Source organism: Maniola jurtina, chromosome 21, assembly GCF_905333055.1.
Source record: "Maniola jurtina chromosome 21, ilManJurt1.1, whole genome shotgun sequence".
In the NCBI taxonomy this organism is placed as follows: domain Eukaryota; kingdom Metazoa; phylum Arthropoda; class Insecta; order Lepidoptera; family Nymphalidae; genus Maniola; species Maniola jurtina.
Genome location: NC_060049.1, coordinates 4,490,110 through 4,511,418, shown reverse-complemented (window position 1 = coordinate 4,511,418; position 21,309 = coordinate 4,490,110). Strand labels below are relative to the sequence as shown.

Here is a 21,309-nt window from a genome sequence, read left to right as displayed (position 1 = left end):
AATGGAAAGGAAATCTGACACGACCGGAGAGAGATCAGGTGCAAGACCGACGGCTTCATGTGCTCTCCGAGGTACGGGGTTGAAATACCGCCAATACTTCCTAACTCCGGGCTAATACTGAAAATTTCTCAACAGAAAAATCCAATAATAAGGAACCTAAATTTTTTTTTGCCTGACCTCGGAATCGAACCCGGACCTCGTTATCCGCAGTCGAACATGCTAACTACTGAACTAACGAGGCTGTTAAGGTTAATAACATACTGCTAAGACTAGGGATTAACGTACTATTAATAAATATAGAACGACTCCTAAGAGCGTTGTTCCCAACGAGATATAAATGTTTTGTTCCCTTTGTCTGGCCCCAACTAATCTAATAATCTACACTTATATATTAATTAGTAGATTGGCTCAATACGAGACTAGTAATTAGGTAGTTCGTGAGAGCTTTGATAACTTGTAATTATCTGAAATTCATACATAGGTGGTTAGTTAAATATACGCATTATGGGTGCAAGCGATTTCTCTAACGCTTGTAATTTCTATCAATTGGCGAATTTCATTGAATACAAGTGTCTCCACATGCCGAGTATTGATCTATCGACAAAGAAAAATGCACCTTAGTCGAAGATTATGAATCTTCTTTAATATATCAGTCAACTCAAAGATCATTCGCCTGACAAGTTGGTTAGAGAAGTGGTCTAGGAAGTTGTGCTGCGAGAGGTATAACAAGCAGCAAGGGTGGATGCGAGGACAGGTAACGGAAAGAGCAGGACACCCCGAGCATTGAAAAACATAAACAAAACATTTTTACGCTCGCTTCGCTCGTGCTTACGTGGTTATGTGATTAGATTGCCTAGGAAAAGCATATGGTGGATGAGGTTCTACGACCTTGTAAGATTTCATTTAAGATCAACAAATAAAAATATCTTTACTTACCAGATAGTTGATTTTCATTTCAGATCTTATTCAACATCCAGTTCTATAAAATTTTATCTTACAAAAAATTCTATAAGTTCTCGTACAAAAACGGATAAAATGAAGCCAATCATCCTAAATTTATTATACGATTTGGCCCGATTTTATCCGATCATTTTGGGTTTACATCGAACGAGGTTCGAAGCTAAATGGTGCCCTAACATGTTCCCGATTAACTGTTATTAAGGTCTATTGCAGGGATATACCGTTTCACAGAGACGGCTTGTGTGGTAGGGCGCGGGTTGGAGAATGACTCTTAAGACATATCACCAAAGTATAGGAATTTGGAGGAATTGATGTTTCTCAAACTGAAACTCGAAGCTTTTGTTCAAATTGGGTACAATGGTATATTCTTTCTTTAATCTTTTCTTCGAAAGTGCAGTCCGACAAATATATCTCTTTCAATTTTTGAATTAATTTCATATAATTTATGCTACCTTTTTTTAGTTAGTTTAAGCAATTACTGTTCCATGGTTGGACTTACTTGGCGGGTAATCCCGATAGCTGATGTCGCTGTAGACGGCAAAGGGCGAGGCACTGATGAACGCCACAACCCACAACACCACGATGATGCGAGAGGCCCGCGTGAGGCCCGCCATCGCATACAGGTGTAGGGGGTGGCATATCGCCAGGTACCGCTCCAGGGAAAACGCTGATATTGTCAGAACTGACACGTACGTGGCACTACAACATAAAAAAAAATCAAAAGAAAAATAAAGCCGACTTCAAAAACTACAAACACTAAAAAGTAAAAAATAATTTTTGTTTCTGCACGTGTCATTTACCTAGGATAGTAGATAGGATAGTCGAGTGAGCATACTAAGTTTGTACACTGATCGCGAGCAATTTTCTCTTATCCATTGAGGAGTTCTGTTCTCCATCTCAGAAGATATTCATCAAATCTTCACCAAAACATGGGACCACCTGCACAGTATCTATTACCCTTTCAAACAAAGACATATAACATATAATGAATTTAAAAAGAGTTCTCGCGGCTTAGGAAAAAAGCACCAGAACGTGCGCAGGTGTGGATCCACCTTTAGGATTAGTAAAATCATTGTAAGGCTGCATTGAATTGTTGCCAAACTCCAAAAGCTTCGATAAAGAAGAACCTTCATAAAATCTTACAACATCCTACCTTTTACTGAATAATCACTATCAGTGTTATTTTGGTGCAAAAATACGTTTTATATGGCTTCCTTCAAAATCCCTACATAAGTATATTTAATTTTATTAATCTATAAAAAGTTAAGCTTGCCTATATAGTTTATTGAAATCATATACATACCCCTTCTATGTACTTTGTACTTTACTCTACTCTAAACAGAGTCTAGAGACTCATAGGTATTTTGATTGAAATTTTAGTAGTTTCATTAATTTGTTACATTCGAGAATAAATAACTTTTAAGATCGTGTATGAAAGATGCAAGATTGAAGAAACCTATTCCTAAAGTAATCCTAAAAAGTCTTTTAAAAACGATTTGACCATTGAATTTTTAGGTAAGTAGGTATATTACTTTGATTCGCCAAAGTTCATATTAATTTAATGCGTCCGAACTAACACAGGAAAAAAGTTTCCGTATGACGAATAGGTTGATTCAATATATGTATAATGTTTTTATTATTTGCAATGAAAAATATTATATTGAATACATAACTTTATGCGTAAGACTGATTAGGGGTTGCGGTTTTCTCCCGTCTGTCGATGGCAGCCCGTATTTGTTAGAAAATATTAATTAAAATAATATTGCTAGAATTCGAGATGCTAAGGCTTAGCTAATTAGTACATACAGTTATGTATACATAAATCAAGAACGACGAAGAAGAAGTAGATAGGTAACCTACTTATATGAATATGTGTTGGAGCTTTAAGAAGTTCCTACTCTAAAAATAGGGTTATTAACTTACGCTTCTGATATAAAAGCTCGAAGTTTGCAGAAAACCAGCCCCAAACTGTACGGGTACTGATGCCAGTACACGGCCAGGTCGTTTGGCAGGCCTGAAACAATGAAAACAGAATTATTAACAACAGGTGTTAACAATAGTTGTAACAATAGGTATTCAAAAACAATAGGTATGTAGAAAAAAATCATGAAAAAAGTTAATATTTGTACTGAAATGGACAGAATATGCAAGTACGTACTTGTGACGCGGATGTACAAAATGAGATTAATTTTTTTATGCCGATCCGGAGTGCCCCACCGATCGTCTTGGGAAGTAAAATTGATACTTTGTGTCAAATGGACTTCGTATTAATACTATGTTGACAGATATCATCACTAACATTTAGTTCCCAGTACGCTCACATGATACTTACTACTAATGAGCGTTAAAATGAAAAATCAAGTTTCTTCAAAAACAGGTCGGCAATCGTAAGTCCAGCGTACTTGTGTTAGAAGAGGTCAGTGATATTTAGTGAGACAATTTGGCAAATAAAACATTTTTTTTTCAGATTTATTTAATCGGTCTGAGAATAACATACAAATAGCTCTAAAACTATTGCTCCGTCTAGAATTCAATTAAGTAATTTGGTTTAAGTATGAATATATTTATATACTTTTGTTTATTTATTAGGGTTCCCGTTTCGCATTACGATGCTCGTACCAATTTTATTGGATTTGGTCCATCTCGGTTCGTCCTAATCAATCTTGACGTCGAAAATTGGATTCTCGTCCTGATATTCTTATAATATTTGTACGATTTCGTTGCAGGATTATCGTGGAATAATATTATTATCTCCAAGTAACTTTTTAATTTGAAAATGTTATTATGTAATTAATGCACTTATTGTAGAAATTATCCAGTCCTCCTGTCACCAGTAGAAATTCTAAGTAAAATAATACTCAATACGCATTTGTCTGTATATTTTCCAATTCTTAAATTCTAACTAGATTTCAGTGTGGTTTTCACCACCATCACTATCCATATTTTAAATGCGAAAGTGTATTTGTTTGATGGTTTATTGGTTTGTTCTTCAATCACGATGGAGCTGCAATAGATCGACGTTGTTTATTTGCATGAGTACCTATAGTTAAAACCATAGACTACTTTTTAGCCCGGAAAATAAGTAGGTATAAGAGTTCCCACGGGATTTTTAAAAAGGCAAATCCACGTGAATGAAATCGTAGGCATCAGCTCGTTTAGAATAAATAGGGTGAGAAAGGGTGTACATAAAGGAAGGATGTTCTATTTATTTGTAGAAAAAGTAAAGCCTGCCCGTTAGTAACAGCTTTTTGATCTGGTTCCTCCTTCACCTTTTTACCACGTACCGAGGCATCGTCAAGGTCTGCCTCCGTACGTTGAAATTCTTCGGACACGTACGAAGCGATTCCCTTCTTCGTTTTTAATCCGCTAGGATATGGAACGCCCTTCCGGCATCCGTTTTCCTCTCCACTTTTAATATGGGTACCTTCAAGTTAAGAGTAAATAAGCATTTTCTAGGCAAGCGCGCTCCATCTTAGGCTGCATTATCACTTTGATTGTAGCCAAGCGCTAGTCTATAAAATTACAAAACAAGTGTAAATTAAAAATTTATAACACCCCCGACGATCCAAAGTATTTGAGTTTTCCAAAACATCATTTTCAAATAAATAATTATGTATTTAGGCAACGTCCATCTTGACAGCTTGACATTTGTCTATTGACATAATATTATGAACCTAACGGTTATCTAACCTTCTTTTCTACAAGAAAACTAGAAAAGAGCTGATAACTCTTAAACGGCTGAACCAATTTTTTTAGATTATAGCTAAGAACACTCTCGATCAAGCCACCTTTCAAACAAAAAAAACTAAATTAAAATCGGTTCATTCGTTTAGGCGCTACGATGCCACAGACAGATACACAGATACACAGATACACAGATACACAGACACACAGATACACAGATACACACGTCAAACTTATAACACCCCTCTTTTTGGGTCGGGGGTTAAAAAAGAAAGTAGGTATGTCATAAGTTATGAGGCTCGATATTTACTACCTGACGTGCCTGGAAAAGGTGTGATCCGACGCTGATCTGGCATGTTACTTACGCTTGTCTGTTATTCACGAAGAAAATGTATAGGCATTTTACGTGGCGAAGAAGTACCTAGGTACCTACCTGAATAAAAATCAAACTGAAATCAGTACAAGCTTCGTTTATTCGGAGGGGAAAGGGAAAAATTGTTCATTTTATGTTGAATTTATCATTACCTATCAGGACCAGTTTATACTATAAATATTGAATTAAATTGTTATACGTAATATTAATAAATTTGAGTATGCTAGTAGTGTAATACCCACGAAACACATCTAAGTTTTTTGATATACCTACCTAGTAAGTATAATAAAATTGATGTCTTATCAGACAAAAGTTTTAAAACTATGGCGCGTCTTTCTAGACGAAGGTCGATCATAAAATAGATCAATACATAAATCGTATACATAAAAGGACCCTATTGTTATTTAAATGTAATATTTAATGTGCTACATAAGAGAGTTTTATACACTCTATATGCAACAGGAACGTTTATTGAACAATAAACAATAAACCATTATAATGGAAGCACATTATAACAAATTAGTTTTGCGCTTGACTGTGTTTCTGATGATGTTGTTTAACAGCATAAGATGAACATAGATTAGATCGCTGACTTACTTATCCTAATTTTTATGCGAATTATCCACGGGTATTGGAGGCAAGTAAATTTTTAGGGTTCCGTACCTCAAAAGGAATGCTATCAAGCATAGGCATGCTATCGTTCAGGCATTCGTCATTCAATAACGCCGCAACAGAGTTACGGATGGACGTTTTTTTTTGCAAAGACATAGCTGAGAATCTAATAAGTAATAAATGCAACTTTTTCACCCGAAAAGTATTATATGAACACTTCTCGCGGGATAGCATACTATTTTTCACGCATTTGTCATTCAATAACGCCACAACAGAGCTATGAATTGACGTCATTTTTTTAGGGTTCTAGCAAAAACGGAACCCTTATAGGATCACTTTGTTGTCTGTCTGTCCGTCCGTCCGTTCGTCGTGTCTGTCAAGAAAACCTATAGGGTACTTCCCGTTGACCTAAAATCATGAAATTTGGCAGGTAGGTAGGTCTTATAGCACACGTAAAGGAATAAATCTGAAAACCGTGAATTTGTGGTTACATCACGGAAAAACATAATTAAAATGTGTTTTAATTTTCAAAGTAAGATAACTAACTATACCAAGTGGATAATCATATGAAAGGGTTTTACTTGTACATTCTAAAACAAATTTTTATTTATTTTTAAGCATAATAGTTTTTGATTTATCCTGCAAAAAAACCCCGAGTACGAAACCCTCGGTGCGCGAGTCTGACTCTCACTTGGCCGATTTATTTAATTAATAATGGGAATTTTTAATTTATTTTAATTTTTAATTTTTTGTGTTTTTTTTTTCTTAATAGCTATAGCTTAGTAGTACTAGCTTGGTAGTAATTTTCCATAGCCAAAAGTTAGCATGTAGATGACGCTACCTTGAAGTTTTTACCTACCCCCAACCAACGCTTAAAGAAGTTTCAACTACAAAAGTATTTATGTCTCTCCTTAAAACCTATCATCGAGATAATACTTCATTTATCAACTCAAGTTACCGCCGCTTCTTCGAGATTTGAAGAGGAAATGAAAGAAAAATATGTTTAACCCAGGCAAAGAGAAAACTAGTTTTCTTTAGATATTATCGTGGAAAATTTATTCTGGAGTTCCTACCTGAATTCACAACGAATTTTCTTCCACTGTCCAGGAGTTTGTTCGCAAGTGAATTCTATTTTAATACTTTTTTGTTAATTATTTTCACAAAGTTCGAGCCTTCATTATAACTTTTTGCGTAAAAATTACCGCACTTCCTTCAGCCAATTTTAGGAGTTTTGGTAGGGTTTTAATTGGCAGTTACTTTTGTTTACTCAAATTACTAAGGGTCTTTTTACACGGCGATACTTTTACGTGCAGTTAAAAGGCTTTTGATGCAATTAATACGCATCGCAAACTTGATACATTTGTAGTCTGTTCAGTGTCCAACTTTGCAGTATTGTCGATGTGAGCTGACTGCGAAGTATTAGAAGAGTGAACTAATAATTAGCCTGTCTCAAAATTGAAATCTGAACAAACTAGAATTGCCAAGTAAAATTGTAGAGTGAAATGAGAAATTTCGACCGAGACTAGCTTATCAGAGAACTGCCGCCAAGTTTTTTAAGCGATAAGTACGGTACGATGCTACGATGTACTTGGTCTAGGAACCGATTACTGAGTAGGTAGATGTAGCTTTAATAAAAAGGTCTAACAATGGATAAATAAGGGCTAGCAAAGATGAAGAGTACTTACCCCTTGCAAATTAGTCCGTATCACCGGGTGAGCTTCCATCCAAGGATTTACTAGCATCGAATTAAAAAAAAAAAACAGTACGATGCCAAGAAGAAATATCGTAAAGTTCTGGTACGACGAGCGATGCCAAATTAAAAAGATTAAAAGTTAATTTGACTAATTATCAAAAGTTATCAAAGAACAAGCTTAGATACGGTTTTGATAAATGCCTTTTTAATGTAAATTCTTGGAACTGTAAACAACGCGATACAGCGAGTTGTGGTCTTAGCAAAAGTGCGGAAGGATTAAATCATTCATCATTCTTTATCTCTATAAATAGGTGCTTAGAACTTCAGTACTCAGTACTTAGCTACGTTTTGGTGTTGCTTTATGTTTGGCCAAAGGTATTATAAAACTCATACAATTGTACAACAGATAGGCGAAGCACATACATTAAAAGTTCTAAGGTTTCACAGGTTTAAGAATTGGTATTCACTTTCTGAAGTTCTAATTTAGAACTTCAGAAAGTGAATACCAATTCTTAAACCTGTGTGTGTGATACCGGGTACGTACCTATACGCGTGGTAACTAACACCCAAAGACCTCGTTGGTGTCGACGACAGCTTCGAGCTTCTTGGTTGTGTTTGACATTAACAGGGCTCTCTCCGTCACTTACTCCATGCAATCGTAGCCCCAATTTCATTTGAATATTTAAGCAACCAAAGTCCATGAAATTATGCAGACATATTCTAGAAACTAATATCTGTGCATGTGGTGTTTTAGATTTTTCTAAAAATATGTAGTTTTAAAATTACAGGGGCTCAAAGATTTGTATGTGAATTTTTAAGACCGTGAATCCGGAAATCTGGAAAACCACAGGCATAGATATTAGTTCCCGGAACGTTTCTACAAAATTCCATTGAGTATGATTGGTTAGCATTCCAATTGAGAGACGAACTACATTTGTATGGAGCGAGTGACGGAGAGACCCCCTCCGATTAAGAAATCGGAATCAAAAGAGGAGGTTTTATAAACGACGTTGTTTTATGATAACGTTACCTGCACTAATACTCCTTTAAAATTGAATCGGTTTTGCTTTATTTATTTACACAACATAAATTATCAGACAATACTTAAAATCTAACTCAATCATCGTCTAAAATGTGTCGTGCCTGTCGGCGGTACCGACTTTTAGCTGTCAACACTTTGCTCACTGAGCATTACGTCATCTCCCCACTATCGTCGTTGGACTATAAAAACAGACACGCTGTGCGTAGCGAGGCATTATTCGTCCGGTTGTTGCCGAGGACACTCCATCAGTAGGAATAGTCTGTCGTACTGTAGGTTTTAGAGTAGTGGTTACCTAAAGTGGTTCTGTTGGTTAAACGAGTTGTTATTGTGGTGGTTAGGTTAGATGGTTGGTTTGGGACCGGTGTAAGGGGTGGAGGAGCCGGTCTAGGTAGGTTAGGTTAGGTTTACCTAGTTACGCTGGTAGTTGTGACATGCAGTAAACGGAAGTATTGTCCTTAACACGTCTGAAGATCGTCTAGTGATCGAAGCAGACCCTAAGGATCTTCACCTGCCTTCATCAATTCTTAAACAATCCTCGGCTCGATCCGACATCAGAAGCGGGATGAACCGTGGAGCCTCTTCAGCTCCACCTAACCACATCGAAGAAAATAGCTGGCTTGTTGCAAGGTCGAGCCAAAACTCTTGGAGATACGTGAATCAATTACCAAAGCTTGGAATATCTGGAAACGAGTGGTTAATGGTGACAAAGACAAGGACATCTGATTCAAGTCCAGGAGGTGAAAGCTACAGGTAATCTGCACTTTTTCAAAATCTTAATATTGCCGCTTTGTGTGTGTGACGTAAGTTGAGGACAGGGGCCTCCTTACTTTTGTGTTTTGTGACGTTTGTGTGTGTGACGTAAGTTGAGGACAGGGGCCTCCTTACTTCTGTATTTTGTGACGTTTGTGTGTGTGACGTAAGTTGAGGACAGGGGCCTCCTTACTTCTGTGTTTTGTAAGTTGAGGACAGGGGCCTCCTTACTTTTGTGTTTTGTGACGTAAGTTGAGGACAGGGGCCTCCTTACTTTCACTATTAGTCGTGTCCAACGAGGATGAGGGCTTCCGTGCGTAATCTGTTTCGTACAACGGTACTGTGTTCTTTTTTTTTTCTTTGGCAGGTCGAGGGCGACCTGTGGTCAGAATGGCCATGTCGGCGCTGATTTACGAAGGCGAGCACGAACGCGCACGAGCAATATCGGACAATCCATGAATCAGGGACGGTGGGGACGGACCGGTCACCAGCTAGCTCCCGAGGACGGTCGCGCGTCAGAATGGCCGTGACGCGACGATGTTAAAAGAGTTTTACTGTCATAGACACCGCACAGTTACAGTTAACCACATACCCTTAACAACAACCAAAAAAAAAAAAAAAATTTGTTTTTAAGTTCAGTTAGATGCCAAGAAATTAATTACTCAGTTAGACGCCACCGAGTTTCTTGCTGGTTCTTCTCGTTAGGTTGTGGCATTCCGAACCAGTGGTAAATTCGTTTTGAATAATGATTGATTAAGAGTTGCAATAACAATTGCGCTCTAGTCATATGAACTGTAGTTTAGAATCGGTTCAACTAACTTTCGCGTCGCGACATGTCAGTAGATGAGTTCTTGTAATTAGGTTTTGGTTCTTCTCGCAGTGTTAGCCTATTTTTTAGACAGATGATCAGTTGAAAGTGATTTCTTAACCTAGGTTGGTTGTGTCAACTTCCTAAGTGTTGAGATGTGATGAATTAGCCAAGCCAAAGAGCCCTAGAAAAAGCCGTGATGGTCAGAATCATAACCAATAGCATTGTACGTTAATTATTGTAATGTTTCTGGTTTACGGAGGTTTACTGACTGAGGGGACGCTGATGTCCGGTCCACTAGTGTTGAGTGGTTGAGGGGACATTGATGTCCAGGTTTAGAATGAGAAAGATGTTCATTGACAGTTAACTGCTAGTCAGGATAGACGAGCGGTATAGTGATTTTGTGGTTATGGTTTTGTCCTCACATGCTTTGTGACATTTAGCGTACGAGGGCGTACGCAGGTCAGAATGGCCGTGTCGGCGGTACCGACTTTTAGCTGTCAACACTTTGCTCACTGAGCATTACGTCATCTCCCCACTATCGTCGTTGGACTATAAAAACAGACACGCTGTGCGTAGCGAGGCATTATTCGTCCGGTTGTTGCCGAGGACACTCCATCAGTAGGAATAGTCTGTCGTACTGTAGGTTTTAGAGTAGTGGTTACCTAAAGTGGTTCTGTTGGTTAAACGAGTTGTTATTGTGGTGGTTAGGTTAGATGGTTGGTTTGGGACCGGTGTAAGGGGTGGAGGAGCCGGTCTAGGTAGGTTAGGTTAGGTTTACCTAGTTACGCTGGTAGTTGTGACATGCAGTAAACGGAAGTATTGTCCTTAACACGTCTGAAGATCGTCTAGTGATCGAAGCAGACCCTAAGGATCTTCACCTGCCTTCATCAATTCTTAAACAATCCTCGGCTCGATCCGACATGCCAATGAAAGGGCCCGACCACAGCTAAATGTTGTGGGTACAAAATGTAGCCACTAGGACACAACGCTGTTATTTTGTTAAGGCCTAAACAATTTAAGTCCTGGTCTTTTCATACCATATGATGTTATAGTCTAAAGCCGAAAGTAAAATTGGGTTTCGGCTTTGGAGTAGAAACTATGGCATAGCCTAGGATGAACCTAAAATTCGATTGAAAGAAGCCGAAGGTTATGCTTTTGACAAAGCGCTCTCGACATCCCTGGTGCCTCTGCCTCAGGTATTTAGTTGAGTCCTGTACTAAACTCATTTAGTTCAACGTCTTTCTCTGGGTCACTGAACTAAATTAGTATATAACTAACTAACTATATAAGTAACTATTCGTACTTATTATTAAATTACTTAGTATGTATTAGTAATTTCAATAGTGAAAGCTCATTAGGACTTCAATGGGCATCAAGAATTTTTCTTTAGAATGATCCGCCTATTCGTTGGTAATGGTACTACATAGAAATCGTTGGTCTAGGGCTCGTAGGCCAATTAGCTTTAGATTTGCATAAGGAACAATATACTGAAATCTATATTTGAATAAGTATATTGATGCCAGACATTTTTTTAATTCGTTTCGTTTAGGTCAATATATATACTTATAGGCTATCAATACTAATAAAAATAACATTGTTTTTATGTTTCTATTACCACGGCGAAATCCTTTATTACCTACTTTGGAAGTAATCAAGTAGAGTCGATCTTAGTCATAAAGGAATCAAAGTTTTGAAAGTGATAGATAGTTCAGGAAATTTTTAATTTAGGAAAATGTGATATCGTATTTTCATTGATCGTAGCCCCTTTAATTATATCGCATAGCTCCACGTATAGCGCTGACCCATGATGCAGCCTCAAGACACGAGCGGCGGAGTCAGCGATTTCGCAACCGCGACCCAAATTCTAGTTTTCTTTAAAAATGGAAATAAAATAAAATTCATTCTATCACCTACATCGCGTAGCGATAGTTTCCAAATTCTATCAGTTACATCGCGTAGCTATAGAATAAGTTCTAATTGTAAATTAGTTTTAATTTTTTATAATTTAATTAAAAAGTAATAAAGCAAATAGTTTTTTTTGGGCCCCTCGGCTGTGACTTCCTTCACTGGCGCAGTCTAAAAGGGGTAGGATATTCAAGAAGAAGCACGTCGTGTCGTGACCACTTCCTCAAGATCCTACAGAAGAACCTACAAGCACGAGCCGAGGAGAATCCGAAAATCGATTCAAGCCCAGAGGAAATGTTTATGTAAGTACATAGAACTGCCTGTGTCCTTACTCCCCCTATTTTATAATTTCCCACGATTTTCCATCCTAGGAAATCGAACCCAGGAGGGCCTGCATCGAGTAGGACCTCCCGTAGACTTAATTTAGATATAAGTAGGTTAGAGTCCATAAGGGAAGCGACCATGGCGTGTCACGACCCCGACACTATACTTAAGGCCGTACGCGTAGTTCCCGAATTCGACGGGAACCCGCACGTTCTACCTAGATTTATAAGTATTTGTGATCAGTTAGTGAGTCACTACATAGGAACCGAACCCGGGTCCGAACTCACTAACCTAAGTCTAATCAATTGTATCCTCAACAATGTCACCGGTCCGGCGGCGAGGTTCATAAATTCAAATGGTATCTCAGACAACTGGATAGGAATTAGGACAGCCCTAATTAATAACTTCTCCGATCAACGCGACGAGACCGCGCTTTACAATGATTTAGCTTTAGCGACACAAGGGAATAGTACTCCACAAGAGTACTATGAACGATGCCAGACATTATTTAGTACCATTATGACCTACGTAGTACTTCATGAGACACTTCCCTCAACGGTAGAGGCGAAACGCGCTCTTTATAAAAAGTTAACTATGCAGGCTTACGTACGCGGATTAAAAGAGCCTCTCGGCTCCCGGATTCGCTGCATGCGTCCTGACAGTATCGAAAAAGCCCTAGAATTCGTACAAGAAGAATTGAATGCTACCTATATGCAAAGTAGGAATGAATCATTTAACGACAGAAAACACGCGACACCGAAGCCGCTTACCGCGAACCCTATGGTGTTCCCATCACCAATACCAAAAGCATTCCATTCTTCTCCATTTGTGCCTCCAATGCAGAAGCAGGTTCCCCTGCAGCCACAACAGCAGCAACCGCTGCCTTGGAGACAAAACCAGGTAGGTCAGCCGAATCAACATCATCCGACTCGCACGCAACAAATGTTCCGTGCGCCGCCACCTAATTATAATCTTAAGAGTAATTTATTTAGACTTCCCCCTAGGAACCAAAATCAGTTCCAAAAGCCCATGAGTGGAGTTGTTAATTATACACCTAAACAACTACCACCCACGAACTTTTATAACCGTGGATTCACGCCACAGTTAAACAACTATCCCCGGGAAACGAACGTCCATGAGTTTAATTTCCATGAAAACTACTACGACGACTACCCTGACTATTATTTCGACCCAGAACCATACGACTATTACGCTACATACACCGACGATCCCGACAATTACGGTGACGTTGACCCCGATAATAACTCATACTATGACGCAACTAACGAGATTCCACATTCAGAATCTGACGAAAAACCTTCGACGAGTAAATCCCAGTCGGATTTTCAAAAAGCCCCCAAATTAAAAAGACCAAAATAGAGCTCAACATGCAAACGCAAAGACAGCTTCCATATATTCAAATTAACAACCCCCCTATTAAATTACTCATCGATACAGGTGCTAACCAGTCCTTTATAAGCCCGGAAGCTGTGGAGCTATATTTTCCCCATATTTCGCCAAATTATGACCCATTTGAAGTAACTAATGTGCATGCGACGACCCGTAGCGACTATTCGATTACAATACCGACCTTCACAGAGTTCAACGACATGACCGATATGAAATTCTTTATATACAGATTTCATAATTACTTTGACGGACTCATAGGGTTAGATCTACTTGAACAGTGGGCAGCTAAAATAGACCTTAAAGAAAGACTATTATACACAGAAAATGCCGTAAACCCTATTCAAATGTATAATTCGCGTAATGTGAATTATTATGAAGACGTGATACCTGCGAACTCATCAAAACTACTCCGATTACCTATTAATAGTCAAGACGGCGATGTTTTAATTCCCGAGCAGGTAATATCAAATTGCGTTATACCTAGTTGCTTAACAGCTGTTAGAAACAATCGAGGAATATTAGAGGTCTTTAACCCAACTCCGCATGACGTTATTTTCTCCATGGATAGGACGATTACTACCGAAATTTATAATTTAGAGACTTTCCAAAAAGTTAATCTATCATCCCGCGCGAAAGAAGTTCTATCGCGACTTCGTACCGAGCACTTGAATCCGGAAGAACGTGCTAATTTAGAGATCTTATGTTCTAGGTATGCCGATATATTCTATATCGAAGGCGAAGCGTTAACGTTCACCAACAAGATTAAGCATCGCATTAGAACTAGTGACGAAATCCCAGTACATGGCAAAAACTATCGTTATCCCTTTGTTCATAGACAGGAGGTTAGGGACCAGATTAAAAAGATGTTAGATCAAGGAATAATACGACCCTCGGAATCCGCATGGAGCTCACCTATTTGGGTCGTTCCCAAAAAGGCAGACGCCTCTGGTAGAACAAAATGGCGGTTAGTCGTAGACTTTAGGAAATTAAATGAAAAAACCTTAGACGATAAATACCCCATCCCGAACATTACGGACGTACTCGACAAACTTGGTAACTGCCAATACTTCACTACTTTAGACCTTGCTAGTGGGTTTTATCAAGTAGAGATGCACCCCGAGGATATCCCTAAAACCGCGTTCAATGTCGAACACGGACACTATGAATTTTTACGAATGCCGATGGGATTAAAAAACTCACCATCGACTTTCCAGCGCGTAATGGATAACGTCCTTAAGGAATTACAAAATACCGTGTGCTTAGTCTATCTAGATGACATAATTGTTTTTAGTACATCCCTGCAGGAACACCTAGTTAACCTAGAAAAAGTATTTAAAAAATTAAGGGAATCAAACTTTAAGATCCAGATGGATAAATCGGAATTTTTAAAATTAGAGACAGCTTACTTAGGCCACATTATCTCTAGGGAAGGTATCAAACCTAACCCCGACAAAATTCGAGTTATAGAAAACTACCCAATCCCAAAAACCACTAAGGAAATAAAACAGTTTTTAGGTCTATTAGGTTACTATAGAAAATTTATCCCTGACTTTGCTCGACTGACTAAGCCCCTCACACAATGTTTGAAAAAGGGAAATAAAATCACTATGAACTCTGAGTACGTAAATTGTTTCGAAAAATGTAAAAATCTTTTAACTAGTGACCCCATATTGCAGTACCCTGACCTTAATAAGGACTTCATTCTCACGACTGACGCGTCTAACGTCGCTATCGGTGCAATACTTTCCCAAGGCCCCGTAGGTTCCGACAAGCCTATTTGTTATGCCTCGAGAACTTTAAATGAATCCGAATTAAATTATAGCACCATCGAGAAGGAATTGTTAGCGATCGTATGGGCAACAAAATATTTCCGCCCCTATTTATTTGGTCGAAAATTCAAAATCATAACCGACCATAAACCCTTGCAGTGGGTTATGAGCATGAAAGAACCCAACTCACGACTAACTCGTTGGAAACTCAAACTAAGCGAGTATAATTTTACTGTAGTATATAAAAAAGGGAAAGCAAATACCAACGCCGACGCCCTGTCACGAATACAAATCCATAACGAGGAGACTAGCTCCATTATAGCAAATCCTTCGGTAGACCATATTACAGAAGGCTCATCTATAGAAAATACTCATACGAGTATCAATAGGGACAACCCAATCCTACAAGTACCTTTAACTGACGAACCATTGAACAAGTTCCACAGACAATTACATTTGACAGTCGTAAGCAACCCTTCTACAATCCATCAGAAATTAGGTCCACGATACATCCAGGACAAAGTCCTAGCCGACCTTCCGATCCACATCTATATATCTAAAAAAATAAAACATAGAATTAAACGAATTCCTAAATTATTACAGTATACTTTTCATCCGAATGACCCTCCTAACGTTCAAATGACAGTGACTCAGACAGTAAAACCTGAGACCGTGTAAAATGACACCCACGTTTTATGTGAACAATTTCAAATCGATTAAAACATCTTTACGGCAAGTTGGACAACATGTTGATCCAGCTGACAATTCTAGAGTCAAATCGTTCAAAAAAGAGGTCTCATAGACGGAGTAGGATCCTTAATAAGGAGCATTTCGGATTTTAACCTTTAGATTAGAATAGTTATAGGGAATTATAAAGGCAGTTAGTATTACTGTGGTAAATGAATAGTTATAGTTTTAAAATGCCTATATAGTATCGGTAGAGTCCTTTGATTTATATAAGCTAGCTGTATTCCCAAATAGAAACATGCAGGCTCTCCTTCCGCCCTCTCCCTACATCCTATCCAACAGGCATATGTTCTTGTACATGGAGGCTGAATGCCCGAAGTACAATAATCAATGGTACCTCTGCGAAAAGAAGAGTCATCAGCTTCGAACATCTTCGGACTGTGTAACAGCTATGCAGCGTATGATAGATAAACTTGATAAATAAAAATACCGTTACATATTAACTTGTATTACTTGGGCTGTATTTACAATATGTGCTTGGGTTACAATTAAAACTGTGGTAGAAAACCGAGGTGTTTCGGTCTTGATAATCAGAAGTGAATTGGTTGAATTCGCTGCCCGGGGTTCGTCCAGGCCAGCAAGATAATTTGAATCGTTCCTAATTCAAATTGTGTTCTCTAACTGACAGCTGCAAAGTGTGTTGCTTTCTTCGCAGCTGCCGGTCTTAAAAGAGGCTGCATGCCTCTACATCACCCCCCTACGGAGTGAAAAAGAAGAGAAAATAAAAAAAATTAATAAATTATTTGCTAAGCAGCTTGATAGGGTACGAGGAAGCGAACCCTACGACCGGAACGAGTGGTGACAGAAGGTTGAGACGATTGCGAAGGGTGAGAAGGTGGAGAAGGATGAGAAGTTTGAGAAGGCAAAGCGGCTTGTTGAGGTTGAAAGATATAAGCCGGTTTTAAACGATCAATGGTAACTGCCATTGGTTTGCCTTTCACTTCAATTTTAAAATTCTTCTCACCACGTTCTAAGACTTTGTATGGGCCAGTGTATGGTTGTTCCAATGACCTTTTCATTGTTCCTCGACGCAAGAAAACGTAATCAGCGGAGGATAAATCCTTCGGAATGTAGAAAACTGTTTTACCACGTCTCGACGATGGAGTCGGAGATAACTCTGACATATAATTGCGAAGCCTATCAGCGAAGTACGCCGGGTCAGAAACACGATCATTAGTAGGCGGGTTGAAAAATTCACCCGGTAATCGAAATCAAAGCTGAAGACCAGGGACTATCGGAAGGTCTAGCAGAGCCGCATGCAATCATATTTGCGAACTCCTTCTTTGCGATGGCTAATTTGTGTGGGCCCAGGCGACGTGGACGACACGATACCGGCGGACCATCCGTCGTACGGATGTAGTGCACCGTGGTATGTTTGATATCACGCACAGGGCCTGGAGGCCTTAAAATAGCAGGAAACTTAGATAATATTTCATGCTTACCATTTACGGTCTTTACGCTAACATGGCCATCTGCAGTTATGGATGCCATATGAGAAAGACCAGTAGTGTTGTCGATCAGCCGACCGCTTCTGCAATTTGGCAATAAATTAAAATATGACAAGAAATCGGCCCCTATAATAGCGGTGTTAACATCGCATATTATAAAGTGCCACTTGAATTCACGGCGAAGGCCTAAATCTAATAATAAGGTAATTGTACCATATGTTTTAATATCGCTGCCATTTGCGGCGCGCATGGTAAACTCGGTAGCCTTAGGAGGTCGATCAATCCAAGTCACCGGGTAGCACGAAAGATCAGAGCCAGTGTCTATTAAGAAACGCAATTTAGATTTAACCTCAGTGACAAATAACCGGCGAGTATCAACTGGACAGTCAGGCATCGCCCCTACTGACTGTCTTTGGCGTTTTCCTGCCCTGTATAGGAACATGGTTTGATGCACTTCAGGGCACGTGAAGAAAACCTTCGATGGTACCAGCACATCTCTCCACCACCATTTCTCTGTGATCTGTGAGGAGAAGTTGATTTAAAATTGTTATTAGAAAAACGACCTCTAGATCTACTCCTCGTACGTCTATGATCCCTATTCCTGCTAAGCGCAGCAACTTGTTCAGTTAACTCCTCAATGCGTTTAAGAAGCGAAGACACACTGGGATCAGACAAACTAGCAGAAGTAGCAGGTGCCCTGATGTCAGGGGAGACCTCTAAAATTTTGTCTGCCAATTCGGCAACCTTATCTAATGAAATTTCGGACTGCGCAGCTAATATGGCTTGCAAATGTTGTGGCAAGCGGCGCATCCAAAGTTGACGCAAAATATTCTGGTCGGTAAGTACGTGACCGGCCAGGGAACGCAAACGGCGAAGAAACTGAGACGGCTTACGATCTCCTAGCACTTCGTCATTAATAAGCTGTCGGACCCTCTGCTCCTCTGACGTCGACAACCGACGGATGAGCTCCTTTTTTAAGAAAGCGAAACGGTCAGTAGGCGGGGGATGAGTTATAATGTCTTCGACCTCACCAATGACACGTGAGTCGAGCTGAGCAACAACATAATTAAATTTTGTTTGGTCTACCGTAATCCCTGAAATCTCAAATTGCGCCTCTACCTGGGCGAACCAAACAACGGGGCGATCCACCCAGAAAGGAGGAAGTTTTGCCGTAACTTTACAAATTTTAGAATGCTCCGTAGGGGTTTCCGATGCGTTAGCCAATTTGGTACGGAGCGATTCGTTTTCCTCCATCAGAGGTAGGGCGGTTCCTGCTAAGTCCTTAATTTTTTTTAACAGAGCTGCCTTCTCCTCCTCTAACTCTTTGACTTTTTTATCCATTTTATGCAGCTGAAAACCTTACACGGAAAAGAAAAGAATCACAACATAAAAAATACACAAAATAGAATTTAAAATGTTTACAAATATTATGACACTAATTTTTAACGTTTTAATTTAGTTTTTAAGTTTTTGAAAGTTCAAAGTCACTTAATGTCTCTATTGTTTATATGCGTGTAGATAGAAGAGTTCTTATAAGGATTTTAAAATTTAAAAAGTTAATTGTCACTCCAAAATGTCTTTCACCAAAAAAAATGAAAAATAAATGACACAATAATAATAAATAATTGTTCGAATATGTTTTGCACATAGAAGAACAAAGTAATGTTTTTATAGAACCTGGATCCTCCTCAGGGCGCCTCGGATATGTCCTCACGAGGCATGTATGAAGTATGAACCAGCGTGTCGGGTCCAAAGGGTTCAAAGGTTCAGTTGTAGCGAGCCAACTGTTATGGCAGCAATACCCATATGCTTACGTGTTCTTGTTGTGGGTCACCAGAATATGTACCCATATGCTTGCGGGGTCACCAGAATATGTAACCCATATGCTTGCGGGGTCACCAGAATATGTAGCAGCCATGCAGCGTATGATAGATAAACTTGATAAATAAAAATACCGTTACATATTAACTTGTATTACTTGGGCTGTATTTACAATATGTGCTTGGGTTACAATTAAAACTGTGGTAGAAAACCGAGGTGTTTCGGTCTTGATAATCAGAAGTGAATTGGTTGAATTCGCTGCCCGGGGTTCGTCCAGGCCAGCAAGATAATTTGAATCGTTCCTAATTCAAATTGTGTTCTCTAACTGACAGCTGCAAAGTGTGTTGCTTTCTTCGCAGCTGCCGGTCTTAAAAGAGGCTGCATGCCTCTACAACTGTACACAGAATTTACTTCAAAATCAAACTTTGGAACACACCTGCGGTATGACGACTATAACCCTCTCCCAAGAAGCCATGGAAGAACTGGATGGACGACACTATATCCTATCATTTCCACGCCCTACGCAAGTTCACACCATATGTAATAGAGAAGACTTCATCACGCTAAATGGAAGCTTTTTAGCCACGATCCCTGTGGGCTGCATTTTACACAGGAAGATTTTCGATAAGTAACACGGAAGACAAAATTACGGGTCAACCCCTTAAAATCTTGAACATCAACTTTGAGAAGGAACTACAACGGACAAGCCTTGACCACATAAGTATGAAGTCGATTGACCTAAGAAACCTGCATTCTATTCAGAGTAAAGTTATGCTCCAGCCAACATTGCACATGGAAAAAGAATCTACAACGATTTATCATACGACGATACCCTTCTACGTCATACTATCAAGTACACTTGCACTCATCTGTGGTATCATGATGTTTCGCCGATATAAAAGCAGATCCGCAATCAAATCTGGAACAAATACCAATCAGGAAAAGGATCACCAAGAAGATGAAGCTCCCAGCCGACTTCGAGAGCAGCTTCCAGCAACATTTTATCACAGCGTTCTCAAATAGTTGCTGATCTCAGGGTGGAGGAATTATATCGCATAGCTCCACGTATAGCGCTGACCCATGATGCAGCCTCAAGACACGAGCGGCGGAGTCAGCGATTTCGCAACCGCGACCCAAATTCTAGTTTTCTTTAAAAATGGAAATAAAATAAAATTCATTCTATCACCTACATCGCGTAGCGATAGTTTCCAAATTCTATCAGTTACATCGCGTAGCTATAGAATAAGTTCTAATTGTAAATTAGTTTTAATTTTTTATAATTTAATTAAAAAGTAATAAAGCAAATAGTTTTTTTTGGGCCCCTCGGCTGTGACTTCCTTCACTCTTTCAATAACGGTAGGGATTTTACTATTCCTTAGAATATTAATGCGGCGGGTTCCTAGATCTTTCCACGTGCGACTTATTCGAGTCAAGTCCAATAGCATAACAACTGCTATAGTCCCAACTAAACAAGCCCCAAGAATTGCCCCAAGTTTTGGATTTAGATCTAGGTAACTTTGAATAAGTTTTGCTTAATGTTTGTATTGAGTATTCCTTTAGGTAAGTAAGCGAAGCTTATATTTTTTTATAACTTTTATTACGGAAGAAAGGATTTTTTATATTACTTATATTTTTCCTCCATTATTTTGTGATTTGGTCCCCCAGTATCTTTCTACGGAAATAAGAAAATGTTTTGTGTTGTAGACAAATTTAGGTTAAATATGACAATTTAGGAATGTGTAGGTGACTTTCAGTAAAATGACAAAATATTAGTTGAGAAAACAACCTTTGTACTTATCTCTGATAAAAACTATCTAAGTATCTTTTTACGTGTGCATAGCTAGAAGATGCCTGCGACTTCGTCCGCGTGAATTTGTTCATTTTAAAAAAATCTGGGTGAAAACTACGAATCTACGAATATGTAAATATATAATATTTCCGTGAAGCGAAATATCTCTGT

At 39.0% G+C, this 21,309-nt stretch overlaps 2 protein-coding genes across 2 annotated transcripts in view; both read right to left on the bottom strand.

Moving 5' to 3' along the window:
* The window catches only part of LOC123876322 (neuropeptides capa receptor-like), a 40,081-nt gene that overhangs the window by 11,660 nt on the left and 7,112 nt on the right, over nt 1-21,309 (bottom strand). The window contains exons 2-3 of the mRNA XM_045922550.1: nt 2,884-2,974; nt 1,460-1,659 (exon numbers count right to left, since the gene is read on the bottom strand). Coding sequence (XP_045778506.1) covers nt 1,460-1,659; nt 2,884-2,974 — 291 coding nt within the window. The remainder of the gene's footprint in view (nt 1-1,459; nt 1,660-2,883; nt 2,975-21,309) is intronic.
* Nucleotides 17,304-18,919, bottom strand: LOC123876323. The gene is made up of 3 exons (XM_045922551.1): nt 18,648-18,919; nt 17,878-18,048; nt 17,304-17,611 (listed from the first exon to the last, which is right to left on the bottom strand). Exons 1-3 carry the CDS (start codon nt 18,867-18,869, stop codon nt 17,540-17,542), a joined length of 465 nt encoding a protein of 154 aa, XP_045778507.1. The 5' UTR covers nt 18,870-18,919; the 3' UTR covers nt 17,304-17,539.

Excerpts from the sequence above, each read along its gene's own strand:
- LOC123876323 (XM_045922551.1), bottom strand. The coding sequence starts at position 18,869 with ATGGATAAAAAAGTCAAAGAGTTAGAGGAGGAGAAGGCAGCTCTGTTA. Across the intron at positions 18,049-18,647 it reads CCGTTGTTTGGTTCGCCCAG|ATCACAGAGAAATGGTGGTG; the intron begins GTAGAGGCGCAA and ends TTCTCCTCACAG. Across the intron at positions 17,612-17,877 it reads GCCGGTTATTTGTCACTGAG|AAGCGGTCGGCTGATCGACA; the intron begins GTTAAATCTAAA and ends GCCAAATTGCAG.